Source organism: Xiphophorus hellerii, chromosome 19, assembly GCF_003331165.1.
Source record: "Xiphophorus hellerii strain 12219 chromosome 19, Xiphophorus_hellerii-4.1, whole genome shotgun sequence".
Taxonomy (NCBI): Eukaryota; Metazoa; Chordata; class Actinopteri; order Cyprinodontiformes; family Poeciliidae; genus Xiphophorus; species Xiphophorus hellerii.
In genome coordinates this window covers 6,569,677-6,592,675 of record NC_045690.1, presented here as the reverse complement: position 1 = coordinate 6,592,675, position 22,999 = coordinate 6,569,677, and the positions used below count along the sequence as shown (strand labels likewise).

Below are 22,999 nucleotides of genomic sequence, written 5' to 3'. Positions count from 1 at the left end.
TTTATGACTAAAAAACAGAAAGTCATGAAAATATACATGGATTTTACTGAATAAATATGGTTTTGCAACATTAGGAAAAAGACATTTATATTTATCCAGCCTGATTTTATTTACTAAAATCATATTTACAGTTTCTAAACATCAGCATCACTTTAACCCAATAAAAACAGATACATATACAGGATTTGTATTTTCGCAGTCGAACTAATTGTTCTGCATTAACAGTTGCTTGGACAGTACTTATTATTCTTACTGGTCTTTGGGATTACTGGTGGTAGTGGATGGATCTTTATGGTATAATCTGAATTTAACCAGTTACAGAACTCTTTTACTTGCATGTGGAAGATGTGAGAGAGTAAAACACAGCACTGTCACACGTGGGAATAAACGGTTTGAAGGCTTAAAGTCCGATGGGAGAGAACACGAAAAAATCCACCGAGGAGGCTGGTGACGACTGAGACGTTTCGCCCAGATTTTGCTTTATTTTTCTACTTCCTAGGAGGGGCATGATGGAGAAGGATGATTGTCAGAGTCCGCTCCTCAGTCCACCTCCATGTGTTTCGCTCCAGGCTTTGGTTGCTGGTTTCCCTTCCCGTCTGCTTCCTGCCTGTCTGTGGGGCCATTGTGAGCCTCCTGATCGCCAACGTCGGACAGCTCCTCTGCAACCGGCTTTGGCCTGTTGGCAACCGAGCCGCAAACATCCTCCAGTTCCTGGTTTGGATGGAAACAGGAAGTTAGTAAAATGGGCATGTCAAAAATAGGGCTGGTTATCAGTTAATATAGCGACTGCTTTTAGTGATTGATCGATTAATCAGAATTTTAAAATTTGCAGATTTTTCTTTTAAGACATTTTTTGTGCAACATTAGCAGCAAAAAATTAAATAAATAATTCAATTCCTTTTTTAAATACGAAAATAAACATTTTATTGCCTAAAATGCATTCATTTAGTGTATACCTGATTATTTAAATTGATTATCTGCAGCAGAAAAATATTTTTATCATCAAAATATGAAAAGTTCAGCACTTTCTGTTTGACTTAACATCAATCTGTCAGCTATCTTTTATATTATTAATCCTATTTGATTAATAATGAGATAGGAAAAGATGATTAACAGGAGATATTTCTCACAGAATTAGAACCAGTGAAGCTAAAACTATGCCACCTGAGTTTGGGTCGAACATTTTTACAATATTTATTTTTTAATTTAATCTTAAAAACAAAACATATTTATTTTTGTCTTAATTTCTGCTCTGAATTTTCTGCTTTCAGAAAATTTTCTTTTTTGAGTTAACGATTAATTGATTACAAAATTAGTTGACAATTACTGCAATATTTGATTTATGGTGATTAATCTGATTAATCATTTCAGCCCTAATGTAAAACTCACTAATGGAGTATTTGTAAAATATTTATCCATACCTGGATTTTTGCAATGATTTCTGCTACTTTAACCACTGGATCTTGAGTTATTGCAGTTCTGCTTTGTGCATTTATTTTGTTGTTCATCCAGCCCATGCTTTCATTCACAAATTTCTCCACAGCGCTCACGTCCTCTGGGCTTAAATGTGAGAATCGTTCGTCCTTTGGAAAGTGAAGAAGACATTTAGGAACAGGATTGAGGTTCATTAGGAGATCATTAAAGACCTTCTGTTACCTTCTGTTTGTAGGAATCTACAAACTTCATGTAGAGCTGCAGTTTCTTCCCCAGTTCTTCAAAAGCTCTTGGCCTTTCTTCGCTCTCTCTGTGCCGCTCTTGAATGGGCTCACCAAACATCTGGCAAAATTACGTTATATTAATGAAGACAGCAGATTCCAAGTAGAATAGAAAGTAGATCTGGGAAATATGGCTGAAATATTTATCACAATGTAAGCGTTTCATATTCAAGGATTAAAGGATTTTTTTTATTGCCATACCACCGTGCTTGTTTGTGGTACGAAATTTGGATTTAAAAAAATTACAACACAAATAAATAAATAAATAACAAAGTAATTTCTTTGTAGAAATCATATTATTATTATTATTATTATTATTATTATTATTATGATCAAATTATTGATTTGGCTTTGGTTTTAGATGTCTGAAAAAATGCCAAACTTGGGTTGTGACCTTTCCCGTTTTATCCAGTTTTAACTCCACTTTGTTGCTTTTTTTTTTATTTTTGACCAGTTATGAGGCACAGTGGAAAAAATCTGAATCTGCTGCTGTGCCAGTTACGCAACAGGTTGTTGCTAGGTAACCGAAGAGGGAGTGCGTTGCAATCTGAAAGTGCGATGATGAAGTGAAACCTTGAGCGCGCCCAGCTTCTCCTCGTAGACGTTTTTCGGCTGGTCCTCTCCCTCCTCGTACAGCCAGTTCTCCGTGTCCTCCAGCATCAGCGTCAGCCGGTTACTGTCCTGTTACCAAAGGAGAACTGCGTCGGTCGGCCTGCTCCATCTAAGAAGTGCTGTTAAAAGTGAAAATGTTGAAGTTACCTCCTCGGTGATGTACTTCTGATAAATCCCGCAGAGCTTTTCCCGCAGGTCGTACACGTACTCTTCTACTGCGTTTTTAGCGTCGTTCAGCTCTTTCACCAGTTTGTCCTGGCAAATCATCTGTCGCTGGAAGGAAGAAAGTCAAAAATGAAAATATTCAGTGCTGAGAAAACATAAACTGAGAGAATAAACATTTCTTGGGATCTAATTAAAAGTTGCTGCAAGTGAGGGGTATCCAACATGTGGCCCCGGGGCCATTTGTGGCCCTTTGACTGATTTTCTGCAACTAATGAATGATACAAATTTAGCCCAGGTGGTTGATGCAGAAAGAGATTCTTTATTTGTAGTCAGGATAAAATTATGTCCAACTAGGGATGAAACTAGCAATCAGTTCTGTAATTGTTTATTCTAGCGATTAATTTGATGATTGGATAATAGGATTAAAAAAAACCTGGCTTTTAATCTGTTGATTATTTTTGGCATTAACTGATTAATAATTGGATAGCAAAAGATGCTTAAAAGGGGATTTTTTTCAAAGAAATTGAGGAGTTCTGTACGGAAGAGGATTAGGGCCACCGAAAAAATTTAAAAAATAATTCTGACTTTAAAGTCATAATTCTGAGTTTAAAGTCATAAAGTCATAATTCTGACTTTAAAGTCATAAAGCCATAATTCTGAGATTAAAGTCATAATTCTGACTTTAAAGTCATAAAGTCATAATTCTGAGATTAAAGTCATAATTCTGACTTTAAAGTCATAAAGTCATAATTCTGAGATTAAAGTCATAATTCTGACTTTAAAGTCATAAAGTCATAATTCTGACTTTATGACCTTAAAGTCAGAATTCTGAGATGAAAGTGACTTTCATCTCAGAATTCTGACTTTAAAGTCATAATTCTGAGTTTAAAGTCATAAAGTCATAATTCTGAGATTAAAGTCATAATTCTGACTTTAAAGTCATAATTCTGAGTTTAAAGTCATAAAGTCAGAATTCTGAGATTAAAGTCAGGATTCTGACTTTAAAGTCAGAATCCTGACTTTAATCTCAGAATTCTTTTTTTTTTTTTTCGGTAGCCCTAAACCTCTTCCGTAGCTCTGGGTAGAAAATGTATACAGACAGAATATTTTTTTGACTTACATGCAAAAAATATAATTCTTTTTGTACAGTTTTCATTAACTAGCATGTCATTCTTTCAGTAAATTAAATTTTTTAGAGTCCTTACACTCCAGTTAACGATTAGTCAACCAAATTAGTTGATTATTACTTCAATAATCAATTCATCATGATTAATCACCATTAATCGTTTCAGCTCTATTACTGACATAACTTTTCCTACTATGGAAAATGCTAAATGCAACAAAAAGAATCAGTCTTTTTAAAAACAAGTTTTTATAGTAAGTAAAGTTTATCCAGCAACTTTAACTGAAAAGTCAATTTTGCTGAACCTAAATCAGCTTTTATCTAATTTAAAAAGTGACCCAAACCCTGTTCTTATGATGAGAATAAATTTGTTCAACTGAGCAAAAGAAAAATTGAAAACTAAATGTATTTCTTGTAACACACCAACCATGCAAAATTCTTGTTTTTTTTTTTAAGACTACTTTATTTGCTTACTATTAGTATCACGTTACATTCTGTGAATTGATGCAGACTCTTCTTTTACACAATTAAAATTCTCTGAGGCAGAAAACAGTTTTATATGTTCTCCTTTAGCACCTTCTTCATATTCTTCATATTTTGCACAGAAATCATGACTCAGCTTTTTAACGGCAGCATCTCTCACCTCATACTCAACAAAGTTGGTAAGAACGTCTCCGTCCAGTTGCCGAATGTTGTTGGCCACAATGGGAAGATCAATACTCTTCACCTTGACGTTTGGCTTGCTGCCTCCAGCTGTTGCATCCTGCTTTTCTGCAGCTGCCCCTTCCTTGGACAAAACAACGGATGCACATTCATGAAAAAAAAAAAAGTCTTGTGGCTGAAATATTATTCCATGTAGTTAAATTAATCAGTACAGATAGTGTGAATTATGTATTTTAGACCTGCATCATCTCATTAGCATCTAGGCAAAGAGACGACTCCAGCATCTCCAGGGTATCTGCAGGTTTCAGCAAGTTAAATTTAAGACTTTTAAAGACATTTTTAATGCCACCTTAAAAGAAATTTAAGATAGAAAACACTATAAATGCAGGGGATGGTTGGAGAAAATCGCTGCAATACAATCAAGCATCACAAAACCTGAAAATTCTGGGGTCTGTTTGCAGCTCTTGGCAGCAGCTTTGTGCTTCTCACACACTGTACTTAGTTTCCCTCTGGGACCAATAAAGTATTTTAAATTTTTTTATCTTATTTTGAATATGGCTCTCTATGGCTTTAACCTCGTAAAGGCAAATAAGGACGTTGTCCAGCCAACCGGCAATAAATTTGCACTTAACCCATGATGGACGTTGTTATAGCCCCTGGCCTCCAGCTCTTTTTTTTTTGTTATGCAGGTTCAGCTGTGGGAAAACTCCTTCCTGATTGGCTGCCTGCTTGCTTGTAACTGACTGTTTTGGCCAGTTTGGAGGAACTTTGTTCTGCTGACCCATTTTTGTTCTGCTTAGCAGTTTTGACTCTGATCTTGATTGCTTCTACTCAATATTGAAGATTGTGTTTGGGAGGCTTGGTGCTCCCGTTAGTATTCCCTTTGTGTTTTTCTTTTGGGATATTTTGAGTTTACTTTAGACTGACCTGTTTGGACATTTTTGTAAATTAATTTGCACTAAACATTCTTTAATTTTAGTCCTTTTTGAGTGTTAATTGAGTTAAATTGTGTTTTGGTTTTGTGAAACCATCCTTTTGTAATAAATCCTTTTAAATTCCATTTGTTTTCTCTGGACACGTCTTTATGTCACATTCCCTGAACCCCTAGACCTTGGGGCCGTAACAGATGTAAAAAAAAGCTAGATAGCTAGCTAGCAAGGGAATATTCGCAGCCAGTTAGTGGTAGCCTCTGAAGGTAATGTCTGCGACTCAAATTTAAAAAGTGCTGCGAGAGAAAAAAACTACATTAAAGTTGTTAATTTCAAAAGGGACAATTCACATAACATGCCAGATTTAGCCATAAAGGCTAGTTTTCATGTGTAGTCCCTCAAGGTACAGTCGATTTAAATACAATATGTTACAGTGCAATGGAGACAACTTAACAAAAACAGAGAATGATAGTGATAAAAAGTATTATCTAAACGGAGAATACAGAGTTACAAAATTAAGGAAAATAAATGGCGTATAGCACAAAAAGTTAAGATGTGATTAAAGTATTTTTGGCCAACTTACATTTTTTAATATAAATTTGAGACATTTTAAGGGTTTTGTTTTAGATACATGAATTTAAGGGTGCGTAAACACCCTAATCTCTCTTCTCGGCTTTCTAACCGTACATCAAGAGAGACTTAATGAAGAGTGGCAAAAGCAAATGACGTGGATTTGCAGGAACAGGTAATGTTGATGTAAAGAATATGACCAGAAATTGAGCTGTTAGCATGTCATGGCAGTCTTGAAACACTGTCAGAAACAGCCCACTGAATGTGGACTGAATGTAAACCTGTTTGCGCCAAATGACCCTTGACTGACCTTAGTGCTGGAGCTGCCGTCCTCACTTGGCCCCTCCGCCTGGCTTTGACCCTCCTGCTCCACCTGCATTTTGCTCTAAACCAAAACACATTCAGTTATTTCATGCCAGCTACAGTAAACATAAATTATATGTTTTCTTATATTTCTAGTGGCACAAACTGTATTATCTTTGCTGTTTTCAAAGATTCAAAGCGCAGAAATGAGAACAAGTTGAGTCTGCAGGACAGAAAATCCAGATTAATGTGACTTTTTCCCAAAATTTACTGGTTTGTGTCAGACTCAATCATCCTGCAATCACTGGTTGTAATAGTTGTTTAGATTTATTTCCTACAATAATTTATTTGGCCTGTTTGAAGAATTTTATCCGATTAACTACAATTTGTCACAATTAATCACTTATATTAAAATAAAGCAATTTTTCAGATTAAATAATTTATTGCCTAAAATGCAATAACGTAGTATTCTTTTAGTGAACGTTTAGTTTATTATTTGACAACTTTTTTGCATTAACTGATTACTTATTAGGTAGCAAAAGCTATTTTGTTTTTCACAGAATTTTCCAGCTGTGGAGTTTTAGGTAGAACATACTTACAGAATTTTTTTAATCTTAAAAGCAATTTTTTAAAATAAGTTTTGACTTAATCACTGCTCTGATGGTGTTTATCTTTCAGCAAATGGGCTGTTTTTGAGTCTGCATACTCAATTAATTGATTACTAAATTAGTTGACGTTATTTCAATAATCGATTAATCGTGATTAATTGCGATTAATCGCTTAACAAATTGAAAAATAGACCAATTTTTCTGAAAATTTTCAGGTTCTGAAAGGACTCTAAAAGACAGTCAGAAACTATTGATACAAGGTAAAAGAAAACTTGGTTGAGTTTGCACATTACTGTCTAAATCTAAGATAAAATGCTGCATCGTTTTTCCATGTGTCAGACGCCTTTAACAAAGAATATTGTTTTCTTTTTGCACTGGCAGCTTTCAGTGTAACATGGTGGAGATCAGAACCTCACCTGCTCCTCTGCTCGGCCTTCATTCTGCACCAGTGGCTCCGGCTCAATCTGCATGTCCTCCGCTTCCCCTTTCAGCTTCTCTATGAGCGACGCGCTGGACACGCTCAGAATGCCATGGATGTTGACGCGCACTTTGACCTTTACCTTTGAACTGTCTCCGTCCGGCTGAGGAACCACGTTCTGCACTGAAAAGCAGCCTGATAGCAGATGGAGAGAAGAAAAGCAGATTATTGACCGTGAAAAAAAATTAACCTGCCACTCAGTGAAATTAAAATGTTTCAGAGCATCAAACATAAATAGAAAAAGCAGTTTTCAAATTAGCATTTAATTTATTATGAGTAAAAAACTGACCTGCCATAATGTCAAAGAATAATTGCTCCTCACTGTTAGATTAAGAAGTAACTGTGATTAGGGCTACAGCTAACGATTAATTGATTAATCAGTTAAACTGACGATTAATTAATCAAATTTTTTTTTAAATGGTCACATTTAGCAAATTTTTGAATATTATAAATACATTGCAAGTAAGCAAATAATTAAATACCTTTTTTAACATAAGAAAATAAAGATTTTATTGTCTAAAATTTAATAAAAGCATTTCTTTTGTGAATTTGAACCAGGTGAAGCTGAAACTATGCTACCTGGGGAGTTTTGGATGAAAAAAAAACTACCATTATGTGTAAATATGTCTTAACTTCAAGATGAATTTATTTTTTGTACAGTTTGAGCTTTACTACTGCACTGAATATGTTGGTCTTCCAGCAAATGGCTTATTTTGAGTCTGTGTAACGATTAATCGATAGCTAAATTAGTTTACGATTACTTCAATAATCAGTTTACTGCAATTAATCATGAATAATAGTAGAAGTCATTATTAATTGGCCGTGATTAAGCATGATTCATAACGATGAATTAATCCTGAACAATCAGATTAATCGTGATTAATCACAATTAATCAGGACTAATCAGATTAATCACAATTAATCGGATTAATCCGATTTATTGTTTCAGCCTTACTTTTTTTAATATTAATATATTTTGTGATCTGAAACATTCAGGTCTAATAAAAAATGCAAAAACAGAGTAAATCTGTCTATTTTTCCATAGTGCTGTAGAAAAGGTTTTCTTTCTGTAAAAGCAGGAGCAGCAGAAGTGCAGAATCAGCACCAGTACCTATCCTGTGGTCCGGGTAGGGGAGCTCCTGAGGATTACTGTAAAACGCTTCCAGGTCGAAGGGCTCCTTCTTGTGGAACGTGATCACCTTGGAAAATGGAGCAGCATGGTTCTTACCGAAAACCTCGCATTCTCTGCAGCAGAGGAAAAGCCAATGTCAGGAAATGAAAGAAACCTTCAGTTAGGGCGATACAGATAAAAAAAATGTATTTTCTTTCATATTAGATCCGATTTTAATAATTTTTTCCTCGCTTTCTTTTCTAGATAAATTCCAAATGACAGAAAATATTTTCTAAAAGTGGCTTTTATTTCTGTAATCTCTTCTGTGAATTAGATGACGGAGAAATAGGATCAGGCGACAAGAATTTTTGTTTAATCACAAGAATTTAGTCATGATATAAGTAAAATAAAGACGTAATTTTACCAGAAGCAGAAAGCTTGGAAAGACATCACTTCAGAATATTGATACTCATATTAATTTGATGTTGATGTGTTAAAATAGTTTGTATTTTCTGTAAAACTTGTAAAATTCAAAAGATACTCAACATTCCTGATTACATTTTTTGCGTAAAAGTTCTAATAAAATTACAACTTTGTTCTCCTAATATGACTTTATTCTGGTAATACTATGGCTTTTCTGTCATATTTATTTTGACTTTATTATCGGAATTAAAAAAATATTAGCCTGACCCTACTCTTTTGTGGTTGTCACCTTCTGCAGAGTATCAGCTGTTAGCATGGTGCTAACTGGGTTAGCTTCTACCACTACATATTTACCCCAGTCCATCCTCTGTGGGCGACTTCCAACGGAGAGTGATCGGAAACGGAACCACATCCGTGATGGAGAATTCCCGCACCTTAAACGCTGGAGATAAAATTGCGCACTGCATCCAAAAGCAGACGAACACAAAGGGTTGTTAAGCGCTGAGGCTAATTTCCTGAGTCGGCTGCTGTTGTCAGAGAGGATTCCCACCTGAAGCGCGCAGCCTCTGGCTACAGCTTCGTCAGCGTTCAGCGTGGTGCTGACGTCTTTGGAGAAATATTTGGTGATTCTCTCTTTGATGGACGGGATTCTTGTGGCTCCTCCGACAATCTCCACTGCATAGATGTCGTCCCGACTCAACTCTATTAAAAAAAACACACAGAGAATACCGAGAAAAACCCTGGCTTGTTATCAGATTGAGATAATACTTTCAATTGTTCGTACTTGATTGCTCAAAGGCTGTTTTCAGCGGCGTCTCCACTCTCATCAGATACTGAGCGCACATTTCTTCAAAGTGAGTCCTGTAGACACACAAAGAAAGATATTAAGATTACAATGTTCTTTTAAAGATTGTCATTAAAATAGTATGTATTACTAAGCAAATATCCTATGCTTTATATACAAATTATAGCTGCACAATATGGCTGAAAAACATATAATGATATAAGTATTTCATATCAGTTGATATCAATAATTAGTGATTAGTTTTTTGTTTTAAATATATAAAAACTTCCCAAACTGGTGACCTTTCCTGTTTTATCCATAGTTTTCACGCCACACTGTTGTTGTTTATTTTTAAGCAGTTAAGAGTCACGTTGGCGAATCCTTTTAAACAGTTGCGGCGTCAGTTACTCAGCAGGTTGTTGCTAGGTAACCAAAGAGTGAGCGAGTTGCTAGGTAACCAAAGAGTGAGCGAGTTGCTAGGTAACCAAAGAGTGAGTGAGTTAGCTGATTCCACCAACTTTGCTATTATTATTGTGTTTTTCGGAGGGGTCAGATTACAATAATCTGTCAAAAAAATTCAATATGTGTCCAGAATATGCATCTAAATAAATAATCATAAAAACAAGAATTTTAAACTCAAATGTGGTCATTAATCTTTACCTAATCATGACATAGTCTAGGAGATTTGTGTAAAATATGGCTAGAATTGCTCGAAAGGTGATACAAAAGGTTACCTAAGTGTGACTCAAGATAATTAAGCCTAGCTCTAACTAGCTGCTAATATTCACTTGCTAGTTATTTGTGTCTATAGTGGGTAAATGCAAATTTACCACCAGCCACCTAGATGAAGTTTGTACAATTTCTTTAGAGATATAGGTCTTAAATGCTATTCAGAATAGTCTTAAAATGTCTTTAAGTCGGTGTAGAGGCCTTGTATTACAAAAACACAAATACTTTGTGTCGACTGAACATTATCCATTGTAATAAAACGTTTCCATCTGCATCCGCCATCTGTGCTGGATGGGATAAAGTTTTATCTTTCCTGAACTGCAGCTGGGGCCACAAAAAAATTACTCCAAGGGCCACAAATGGGCCCCGGTCTGTGCTTTGGACACCTCTGCTCTAAAAGAAATACCAAGGGTGTTGACCTGTTCATCCTGCTGGAAACATCGATGTCGTTCATGAAGCACTCTATGTTGAGAGGAAGGTCAGAGGAGTTGGCGCTCATGAGTTTCTTCAGCTTCTCGCATTCCTGATGCAGCCGCAGCAAAGCCCTCGGGTTGTCCCTCACGTTCAGCTTGTACTTTGTCTTAAACTCCTCGCAGAAATAGTCCACCAACGCTTCGTCAAAGTTACGCCCTCCGAGGTACAGGTCAAACGCTGTGGCGAGAACCTAACGAACGATCGAGACGACTGAGCCCAACTTCAAATCAGAAAATCATGTGTAAACATGAGGCTGAAGGAAAGGTTCACCTTGAGTTTCCCCTTGTTGAAAGCAGTGATGGAGACCTGGAATGATGAATGCCCCATGTCCACAAACACCACATTCCTGGGCTTCTCCTCAGGCACAGGGAGGTCTTGTTTGTAGATGCCATAAGCCAACGCCACTGTTCAGAATAAAGTGTTTATTGGGATCATTGTAATGCAAAATTCATATTTTTATACTTCCATTTGGGTCTCAACTGCTTCTAAAAACAGCCCAAGCACTTAAAAACCCCACCCAGCTATTGTTTGACTATAAATCAATGTGTTTTTTGTCAAGAAAATTAGCAGTTTAAAAAAACTTCCCAAATGTTGAATCACATTCCACAGGCCGTTTCCTAGCAACCCCTGCCGAGCCCAGCCCCGTTACCTAGCAACCCAAGCTGAGCTCCGGCTCATTTGGTCAGCAAATGTTTAGCTGTTGACTTACTATCCAGAAACCACTTGTTTAGTTTTTGAATATGTGCAAAAAAATACTTACAGTATGAAGCATAATGCTAATAAAAAGTATTTTTTTATAAAGTTTGTAAAAGCATAATTTCAGAATAATCTCTACTATAGTAGTAGAATAATGGGGATCCTTAATTAAACAAATAATGTCAAAACTTACATATTTTTTCACATATTCAATATTCCCACTCCTTGTCCACCTACATAATCTTACATTTATTATTTGTATAATACATACATATAGCAATTAACCCCTTATTTAATAGTTAGCTCAGCAATACAGCATGTATTTAATTTTATTTATAGTGGATGAACAATCATTATTTCTTTAAATTTCACCAAAAAACAAAACTAGCGTCAATAACAAAAACACCCATGATAATTAAATTGTTGGTTGTGCAGGAGGCGCCACTTTTGCTTTTCGAAAATGTATGGCTGTATAATTACGCATCTGTTTGTAGCCATTTTCACATTTGATATTTAAAGTGACAAGACACGCAAAAACAGCTCCAAATAAGCATTTCTGACCAGACTAAAATCTCATTATCTAAGAAAGATTTTGTGGAAAAAATTTAATGAACATGATTAGACTTATCCCAACCAATTAAAGGAAGAATAATAAGTCATCTTTAACATTTCCTTCAGCTTTTTCTCAGCATAAACCAAACAACTCTGACCTGCTGTGGTGTCGTTGATCAGTCGCAAACAGTTCAGCCCTGCAATCTGAGTCGCATCGAGGACTGACCGTCTCTCTGCGTCTGTGAAAAAACTTGGGACCTGAAAAACCAGAAGCCAGAGTTCAGGAAATCTCCCTGGAGCTTTGAGTTACACCCACTAGGCCTGTCACCATAACAAGTTTTGGTCGATAAATTGTCCCAGAAGTTATTGCGATAAACTATAAAATTGTTGTTTTGAGAGAATTTTCATGTAATATAATGGTAATGCAATCTGACAGCTGGAAGACATTTTAAATATTCTAAATAAATAAATAAAACAACAGAAGCAACAAATAAAGTGAATTATAAGGTCTCTGTAAACAAAATTGCCCTTCAGTGAAAGGGCTAGTTGAGACCAAAGCACCAAATTGAAGACTTTTATCATCCAGTTTTTGGTAGAAAAAGAGAGAAAAGAAAAAAAAAAAGAAAATTATTGAGCTCATTTTAACTCATCACGTGATTAATTGATTATTACTTATAGCAACAGGCCTAATGCGGCCATCAGTCTACATCGCTCACAGAAACCACGCAGTCCACCACCGGCTTCTTCAGCGCGCTCTCTGACGTCTCCTTCAGTTTGGTGAGCAGCATCCCGCTGATCTGCTCCACCGTGAACACCTTCTCCTCATCCAGGTAGCGCACCTGGAAACGGTTCACAACGATGAGCAGGGGAAATATCTGCAAACGGTTAATTTACAGGATCACGGTGTGTCGTTGTAAAGCGCTCCACCTTAATCCCAGTGCTTCCATTGGCTAGCTTGTCGAGGCTGTAAGGCAGCTTGCTCCTCTCTGATTGGACGAACGGATCATCAAATGCTCTGCCGTGAAACTTTTTGAAGCCATGTACAGTGTTTTTAAAGTTTGTTATGACCTGGTAGAAAAACAGGAGAAACATTTTGAGCTTTTAGATACAAGATAAAGACTCTGCCACTTTATTAGGTACACCTTGCTAGTGAGCTGGACCCCTGTTTGCCATTAAATCTGAAACAATTAATCAGATGAATCATCATTAATCAAAATAATTGCTAACTAATTTAGTAATTGAATAATCATTAGCTGGAGTATACAGATTGAAACATTTGCTAAAAGAACCCTGTGAGTATAAATTAAACCACAACTGCAATTATTTTCATTGTAGGGCTGCAACTAACGATGATGTTAATTATCAATTAATCTATGAATTATTCTGACGATTAATCGATTAATCAGAAAAAATTAGCACATTCTGCAGATTTGTCATTTAAGTCTTCATTGTACAATATTAGAAATACATTAAAAGATGCAAATAAACAAGTAATTCAGTAAGAAGATAAACATTTTATTGCCTAAAATGCAACAACATAGTGTACACTTGATCATTTGTAGCAAGGAATACATCTGCAGCTAAAAAATACTTTTAACATCAACTCGTGAAAAGCTCAGCGCTTTCTGCTTGACTTATAAATACATTGAAGGGTAAATTTGTTTACTATTTTTGAGTTAACCAATTTATAAAACATTGCTAATAGGAGATTTTTTTACTACACCACTTGAGGAATGTAGCCAATGAAGTTTGGGGAAGAATACAAGTAGAAGACAAAATGCAATGACTGATCTTACCTGACTCTTGGCTGCATTTCCAATCATCCGGTTTTTGGAGGCCAAAGACACACAAGCCCTAAATGCAATGGAGCACAGGAGTACATTAGGAGGGATATAATCTGTGTCGGTGCAAAACGAGAAGCAATGAGCTGAATATTTTACACAAGGAGTGATGAGATTAGGAAACTGCAACAGGGGAGTCTGAGGAAGAGCCACAAACGAGGGCAGTGAGATAAACCAGTTCACCTTCAAAATTCAACTCATCTTGTCTGAAACAAGGAACAGGAACTTCCCGGAGGAACTATCGTCAGCTTTAACAGCACTGTGAAAAAGTTTGTGCATATTCCTTTAGTTTTGTGTGTCACACTTCATCAAACTCATTTTAATATAAAAAAAAATAACCTGAGCAAACACAAAATGTGATTTTGAATTAGTATTTGGAGTAGAAGGCTATTAAAACTTATTTGTAATAACAGTAATCCTCCCTTAACTTTTATTAGTTCATATTTTAATTAAAATGTCCTGGGAACCAGCCAGCATTCATGCCAGAATGCAGAGAATTAAGGAGGCACTGGTATGAAAATTTGGTCCAGTATCAACATCTGATATTAATATTGCTTTTAACTGATATTTAACCAATACTTACTGACACTTACTTACTGAAATTTGTAATGGATTAAATACTTTATCATGCCACTGTAACGGCTGCTGTGTTACTTTAGAATTGTATCGCAATATTTTATAGGAATATTGTGATAACTATAAATATTATGATTTTTAAAAATCTATTTTTCAGATAATAAATCGTTTTGCACAGCATTTAAGCGCCACAAATACAATTATTATCATTGAAAAACATTCTCATCTTAAATATGCTTCTCCAGGAATACTCTTAATTAAAAAAAGTGATTTATATGACTAAACTGCACATAGTAGATGCATTTAATCATAATTTTGAATTTGGCGATATTTAAACAAAAAGTGGAGAAAATAGCACAAATAATATTTCCAATCATGCTGTTGGTTTTGATTTTTGCATTTAACATGAATAACTGAAATTTATCATGATAATAAATCAGAAGATCTTACTGTGATAAGGATTTTGTCACGATAAATGATCAACGATATGATAAATGTCCCCGCAGTGTGATGGGATCCAGTTCCCACTGGCTGGCACTCCCTAGTTTCACCTTGCCACAAAAAAACACACTGCTCCATTTAGTCAAGTGCAGCTGCACTTCCCTGTAAGAAGCTGCTGTAAATGCAGTTTGCACACGCTGAGGCCAGCATGTTAATAACTTAGAAAAATGTCTGACATCCTGGATGAGAGTGAGCATCGCCGAAGGGCTGATTCCGTTGCATTTCTGGGCTCGGTTCTGGAGAATTTTAAGGATGTGGAAAAGCCTTTCAGGGTCATGCAACACCCAATGTCGCCGTGATGTTAAAAAGCTACAGATAGTACTCCTGTCATAATCAGTGATTAAATGAAGCACTTAAAGAGCGACACCGGCTGCAGGTTTAACTTCAGATTACTGCTTCTTAGAGTAAACCACCAGCACCAGGCCTGGACCTCTACCTGGCCCGGAGTTCAGAAACACAAGAACCTCTGATTCATGAGTATCACAGCACGCAGCGAGCGTCCATTAGGCTAAATATTGCGTAACAACCCGCGTCCATGATGCTGCTCGGCGTTAATACTCACGGTGTGCATCTGTCACTGTACTCATTGGCCACCGTTTCAATGCCGCCGCTCCTGGCCACAGCGATATAGCAGTTCTGGAAACCCACATCGATGCCAACCACTGACATGATGAGCACCTAAATGCACCTTCCCTCTGAGTTTTCCTGCGCAAAACCCGCACCGACACAAGGGCAAAACACAAAATGTGACTAGTTCTCCAGTTCTGCAAACAAATCCAGGCCTCCCGGGGCTGAACAAAAGTGAATTAGAAGCTCTTATGTAAGCCGAGCTGTTTATAGCAAACTCATTCAGAGTAATCCCCGAAGAGACCAGATCCAGAGCGGATTCTCCAACTCCGAGGCGGCCCTAGCATCACCCAGCGCCGCTGACTGTGAGGATGCTTCTCGAATCCGCCCCCAGAGCGCGCTGATTGGCTGCGCCGCGCTCGCTGTGCCGTACGTCATTGGTGCCTCAGCCAATCGATCAGAGAACAATCTAGAACCTCACCCTGAAAGTGGAGCTTGTTTACGTCACTGAAGCGAGACGGTGACGTTGCGAGCACGTTTGCTGTGAATTCATCATGTCAGGTGAGAGTTTCTGTCCTCACTCACCTACCTCAGAGCGGACACACACACACACACACCCACACACACACACACACCTACTTATTTACTTTATTAATAATAATAATAGTAATTATTATTATTATTATTATTATTATTATTATTATTACTTAAATACATCAATGTAGTGAATTAAAAGTAAAATGTAAATAAAAATGATTTCATGTTTTTTATTGATCCCAAAGGAATTAATAACATATTGATCCCAATGTATTTTTTGAACTGAATTGAATTCACTTTACACACACAAATACACCATTGCTTATTAAATTTAATATTAAATAGTATTTAATATTAATTAATTTATTCATATTAAATAACATTACTTAAACACTAAGTATTTGTAAAATGTAAATAAATTATTATTAAATGTAGTATTTAAATAAATATTGTCAATATTTATTAAATAATTACATGTATAATAAATATTAAATACTATATTAAATAGTACTAAATATTATTTATTATTTTAAAAAATACTTTAGTGATACCCTTTGGGATCAATGATTCAATCTCATCAATTTTGTAAGGACAACTAAGCCAATAATTTTGCAACAATCTATTGTGACAAGGTCTATATAATTATCGAATAGTAATTAGACGTATAAATACACACATACATATACAAAGTTTTGTCATTATATATACATTTGTTTGAGGTTTTTTGGTATTAAATATTTTACAGTATGGTGACTGCACTGCATTCATAGCAGACAGAAATATTATTCTTGAAAAGTTTGATTTAGATCACTAAACTGCACACATTTAATCACATTTTCGAATTTACTTGATAGTCTTGTGGAACAAGAAGCGGAGAAAATAGCAAAAATAACATTTCCGATCATACTGTCAATTTTGTTTTGTTTTTTCATTTAGTATGAATAACTGAAGTTTATAATGATAACGATAAATCAAAATCCTTATGGTGATAAAAATGCAATTTTCACCCGCTGGGCCAGCATGTCAATAACTTAGAATAAGATCTGACATACTGGATGATAATTTAGAATTAGAATTTATTTAATTAGAATTTAGAAACTGTGAGAATGAGAGTCGCTGGTATTGATTCAGTTGCATTTCTGGGCTGGATTCTGGTTTGTTTTTTTAACACAACTTTCTTGTCGTAAGGGTCTCGTTCCGTTTCTGTCGCGCTTCAACACTGCGGGGCTTGTTTAGTGGCTGAGAACCGTAGGGACTGAAGATTTTTTCCTGTTGGAACGCAGCCGTAGAGACCCGGGGTTAGACACCAGGAAGTGCTCGTAGTACAACCTCTCCCTGCTAGCTAGCGTCAGTCAGAGAGGTTAGTACGGTTGAAACCCAGCACACAACATGGGGCTGTTCGGCAGGACACCGGATAAACCCCCCAAAGAACTGGTAAATACTTTATTGTGAATATCTGGACTGTCTGGTTGAATTTAGCTCATAGTTAGATAACTGCTGGAGCGTCTTTAGCTAACTAGCTAACGCTAGTTGTCAGTATAACCACCGCAAGTTTAACGGTAATATTTCCTTGATACCAATACTGCTACTGTTATTGACCCAATAACTGACTTATGTCCTGTTAAAAATTAAGCCGCTGTTGTTGGTTGTGAGTGTTTTTATTCAATGTTGTGGAAGTTATGTCTATTAGCGTACATGCTAGCTGCTATCAGCTGTCAGTCCCATCAATGTAAACAAACCCAGATGATGTTTCAGCTGCTCTTACATTAGGCCAGTTTTACAGGTACATAAATATTATAAGGTTTTATTGGTGTTATAACTTAGTGTGTTTTTCAATGTGTCGTTCCAGATTAATGAGTGGTCTCAAAAAATCAGAAAGGAGATGAGAGTGATTGACAGACAAATTCGAGGTAAGCCCTGGACATAATCAGATAGCAACAAATTACATCAAAGCTGCAACTGCATATAGTTTACACGCATTAAATAAGAGTGCATATAGTTTAACTTGAGTATCCAAAACAAATCTTTAATGTAAAATTTGTACATATTTGTCATGATGTTAATATTGTATCGAAATGTTGGACGGTAAAGGTGCTTTATTTGTTTAAAAAGCTTGAGGACCTTGTTCAAATTTCTTGACATACACAACTATTAGTCAGATTTTCATGTTGTAAACAGAGCAAATGAGAGTAACTTAATATTAGTCGGGATAAAGGTAATAATATACTTGCTATTTGTTCAATAAATTCATTTCACTTTATTATGTAGCAATTTACAACACAGTACATTGAAAGTAAAACAACTGCATTTCACATCCAGAAATCTCTTATATTGACAGTTTCTAAGTTACTTATTTGCATTACAGTTCAGTCCTGATTATAATATAGTAGTAGAGTCAAATACTGCTTATAAAACTAACTTAGGGAAAAGTTTTTTTTATTTAAGGACCCCCAGTTTATTGTAACTTTGCAGAAATCCCTCCTCCTGAGCAAGTTTGGAAGGTTGCTTGAATATAATCAGCAACTGGAATATCTTTCACAAATTATGTCAAATATTAATAGTTTTATTTTAAAAAATTATGACTGCACCATGTTTTTAAATTATTTTTAAAATGAATTCTTCTACTAGTTTAAATATGATATGTTTAGTTGTGTTTTTATTTCAGAGGAAGAAACTTTAAATTAGAAATTACAGGTGCACTTCAAATATTATTACTATATTTGTGGGGTATTTATTGTGACAACAATAAAAGTATATACAACTTCTTTGCAGACTTTTTATTGTTAAGACAACTGTAACTTTAAAGCCTTGCAGATATAAACACTGCTTACAAAAATCATACCTGTTTTAAAATAGGCTTCTTCGTGATACTAGTCACATAAAGAAGCATTATTTTTTATCACTAATCTGCACACAGTAACTGAATTTCGTCATATTTGATATTTAATAATGCTCTCAGTGAAGAAAACAGCAAAAGCAACAATCCAGAAGGAAGATTTCTGCCAAGTCAAAGACTATCTTTGATAACATTTCACCACTATAAACTTCATTTGACTGCATTGTTTTATAATTCAGCTTTAAACAGAACATATTTAATTAAATCTGAAGCTGTAGATATGATTTTATTGATCTAATAATGTCGTGTATTTCTGGGATTTAAATTGCTCCTGGTGATTGTTGCTTTCATGCCCGTTTCTTCCAGATATTCAAAGAGAGGAGGAGAAAGTTAAACGCTCCATCAAAGATGCTGCCAAAAAGGGACAGAAAGATGTTTGTGTCATTCTCGCTAAGGAGATGATTCAGTCGAAACGGGCCGTCACAAAACTTTACGCCTCCAAAGCCCAGATGAACTCGGTGCTTCTCAGCATGAAGAATCAACTGGGTGAGTGAGTGACGGAGCGCAGCCTCGATCGTTGTCTTCCGCTCAGTCGGTTAATTAACACGTCTGTTTGTTTTCCAGCTGTGGTTCGAGTAGCTGGAGCGCTGCAGAAGAGCACAGAGGTCATGAAAGTCATGCAGAACTTGGTTAAAATCCCAGAGATCCAGGCCACAATGATGGAGCTTTCAAAGGAGATGATGAAGGTCAGACAAACTACAATCTAAGATTCATATTTGCTAGCATTAAAGCAAATATAATTCATCGTACATTTGAACTTTTAGGCTGGAATAATTGAGGAAATGCTGGAGGACACGTTTGAGAGCATGGAAGACGGAGAGGAGATGGAGGAAGCAGCAGAGGAGGAAGTTGACAAGATTCTCTTTGAGATCACAGCAGGTGGGGATTTTAAAGAAAAAACATTAACGCATGTTTCTGCTTTGTGGAATATGATGGAGTATTAGGGCAAAGATAAGAAAAATAAAATGAAATTGTGAGAAGAAGGTCAGAATAAACACATCAGCTTCAGATGAAGTATTTTCTTATTAAAAAACTGAAGTATAGCTTCACAAGACGCTCAATATTCCTCATTTTATCGCAGTCGTGATACGTTTTTATGTGTCTCATAGTATTAAAACTTTATTCACATATGATTATGACTTTATTTTTGGATTACTACGACCCGATTCTGGAAATATTACGACTTTATTCTCATTAAGACTTTATTCTTGTGGAATAAATAAATGTCATTTCTAATATATTCAGCAAAGAATGTAATTAGGACTTTATATGATGAGTATAAAGTCCTAATTACTAAGACTATAATAATTATGTTTTAAGAAAATTATTCCTCAATATTGATGAAAATATTAATATTTCATTATTAAAATGTCATTTTAATATAACAATAAAATATTATTATATTAAAATATTAATATTTTATTGGCAAAATGTTATTATATGTAAATATTATCAATATTTTATTGGTAATATAATATGAGTAATCATGTTAATATTATTCATATTAATAAGACTTTAATAGGAATAAAGTCATAATATGTCTTTAGTCTTGCATTTTTACGACTTTATTCTGGTAGTATTTTAATGTTATTCACATAGAATAAATAAATTCTCTAATATGACAAGAATAAAGTCTTATTATTATGACTTTATTCTCGTATGACGTTATTCTGGTAATATTAAGATTTTGTACTTGTAATATTATGTCTTTTTTATATTATTACGACTTTATTTTGATAATAATTTAACTTTATTCTCTTAATTTTATAATTTTATTTTCTTTATTTATATCTCTTATCCTGGCCCAACCACTCTCCAGGTTTTAATTTCTTAATATTAATTAAAACAACCCAATTTTACCCAGAGAAGCTGAACATGTCTGGTTCTGCTCTGGTCCTTTAGGGGCTCTTGGTAAAGCTCCAAGCAAAGTGACGGAGCCGCTTCCGGACCTGCAGCCTCCGGGAGCCTCAGCTGCTGCTTCGGACGAAGAGTCGGAGGAAGACATCGAAGCCATGCAGTCCAGACTGGCGGCTCTGAGGAGCTAGAGTTCCCCGCCGCGGTTAGAGTCACTTTGCACATTTCTCCAGTGCTGAGCATCCTCCGCTTCATCGTCACCTGGGTTAACATTGTGCTTCAACAGTTGTTTCTTTTAATCCAGCCTGATTAAAAAGGTGATGTTTTCTGTTATCTGCAGTGACTCTAGCAACGTCTTTACTCTCCAAAGTCAATCAGAAGGTTTATGGGGGTGTATATAATGTAAGTATGATCAGCCTTCTGTGCCTACAGTGGTTATTCTCTCTCTCCTATGTCAGTGTTTATGACCCAAACTGACCAGCTGGGGAGGAAGTTTTTAATCTTTTAGGAAACTTTTTGTTCAGTTACCAGGAATTAATCCGCCAACGATATCTGAAACACTAGAGGTGATGGGCAGAGCTTTCATTTGTTTCTATTTCCATTAATATATCTGTTGTTTTTTTCGTGCTCACGAGTGTTATGAACATTAAAATACTACTTCTACACTGCAAAAACACAAAATCTTACCAAGTATCTTTGGTCTAGTTTATAATGCAAACACTGAAATACGTTCATAACGTATTCAACTTATTTTCAGACAATAATTACTTGATATTGATGAAAAATTGCTAGTTTGACTGGCAGATTATTTCACCTACAGCAAGACATTTTTTCATTGTATAAGTGAAATGATCTGCCTGTGGCGCTAGAACTTTCTCATAAATAATAAGTAATTATTTACTTATAATAATCTCCTACATCTTGCTGAAAAGTTACTTATTTGAAGTGTACTAAAAACTAGGCTAGAAAAAAACTCAGATTTTTTTGTTTTTGCGCTGAATAAAGAACATCCTCACTGCAAAACGACAAATTCTTACCAAGTATTTTTTGTCTAATTTTAGTACAAATTTCTTGGTATGCTTGAAATCACACAAAACTAACTTACAAGTAACTTTTCAGCAAGATATAGGAGCTTATTTTAATAAAATAATTCCTTAATATTGCTAAAAAAAAAAAAAAAAAAGTACAAAGTTCCGTTGGCAGATTATTTCACTTATGTCTTTTTATAAGTGAAATAATCTGCCAGTGGAATTAGTACTTTTTCATAAATATTAAGGAATTATTTACTTAAAACAAGCTTCTACATCTTACTGAAAAGTTCTTGTAAGTTAGTTTTGTATGATTTCAAGTGTAATAAAAACTAGACCAAAAAAACGTAAGATTTTTGTGTTTTTGCTCTGTATAAAGAACATCCTCACTGCAAAAACACATTTCACCAAGTATTTTTTTGTCTAATTTTAGAACAAATTTCTAAAGTGAATAGTTCCTTAATTTGTGAAAAAGTTCCGGTTCCACCAGCAGATTGTTTCACTTAGAACAAAATTTTTTATGTTGTGAAATAATCTGCTAGTGAAACTAGCAATATTAGCAATATTAAAGAATCATTTACTTAAAACAAGCCCTTACATCTCGCTGAAAAGCTACTTGTTAGTTCTCATTTCAAGTGGACTAGAATATTTGCACTAGATATAGATATAGTTTCTAATATAGAAGCTAGACCAAAAATACTTGGGAATATTTTGTGTTTTTGCAGTGTACTCATGTTTTGCAATAAGCTTCAGCTTGTTCACCGTTTGACTTTGAGTCGCTGTAGTTTTCTTTCTCCAAAATGCAAAGGAAGTAGAGCTACTGGTTACTGCAGAACATGTGTATCGTTAAATATTGTGTGTATAATTTTTCTATGTGGATGGACGAAAACAAAAAACTAATAAACTTTTAAGAAAAATGCCAGTTCTACACCTGTGTGACATATCGGCATGAATATCGGTATCGGATTATTTTGGTCATGTTTTAACGTATCGGTATCAGTCCAAACTGGGCCGATATTAATATCCGGTATTTATTTCCATGTTGTTGCTGTAACTGTGTCAGTTTTTCGACAGGAGGGGAGATGCGAGGCAGTGAAATTTTAAATTTCCAATATTGTATGAAGCAGGTTAAATAAAAAATCTGCAGTACGCGATAATTTTTTTATCCGATTAATCATCAGAATAGATTAATCGATAACTAAAGTAATCGTTAGTTGTGACTTTATAAGACTACATAATGATTTTCGTAGATGTGATGCGCCTT

The 22,999-nt window shown here is 35.3% G+C and overlaps 2 protein-coding genes across 2 annotated transcripts; one reads left to right on the top strand and one right to left on the bottom strand.

The window, feature by feature from the left end:
* Positions 1-88: 88 nt before the first annotated feature.
* On the bottom strand, positions 89-15,794 carry hspa4l (heat shock protein 4 like). Its single transcript, XM_032547908.1, has 19 exons — positions 15,416-15,794; positions 13,732-13,789; positions 12,863-13,003; positions 12,652-12,774; positions 12,094-12,193; positions 10,958-11,091; positions 10,633-10,877; positions 9,485-9,561; positions 9,251-9,402; positions 9,055-9,161; positions 8,278-8,411; positions 7,105-7,301; positions 6,088-6,162; positions 4,259-4,402; positions 2,475-2,600; positions 2,289-2,396; positions 1,657-1,776; positions 1,422-1,583; positions 89-711 (listed from the first exon to the last, which is right to left on the bottom strand). Exons 1-19 carry the CDS (start codon positions 15,520-15,522, stop codon positions 541-543), a joined length of 2,481 nt encoding a protein of 826 aa, XP_032403799.1. The 5' UTR covers positions 15,523-15,794; the 3' UTR covers positions 89-540.
* A 1,423-nt stretch (positions 15,795-17,217) lies between these two features.
* On the top strand, positions 17,218-21,779 carry chmp3 (charged multivesicular body protein 3). The gene is made up of 6 exons (XM_032547913.1): positions 17,218-17,391; positions 17,807-17,867; positions 19,160-19,339; positions 19,418-19,539; positions 19,618-19,732; positions 20,756-21,779. Exons 1-6 carry the CDS (start codon positions 17,347-17,349, stop codon positions 20,896-20,898), a joined length of 666 nt encoding a protein of 221 aa, XP_032403804.1. The 5' UTR covers positions 17,218-17,346; the 3' UTR covers positions 20,899-21,779.
* Positions 21,780-22,999: the final 1,220 nt, after the last annotated feature.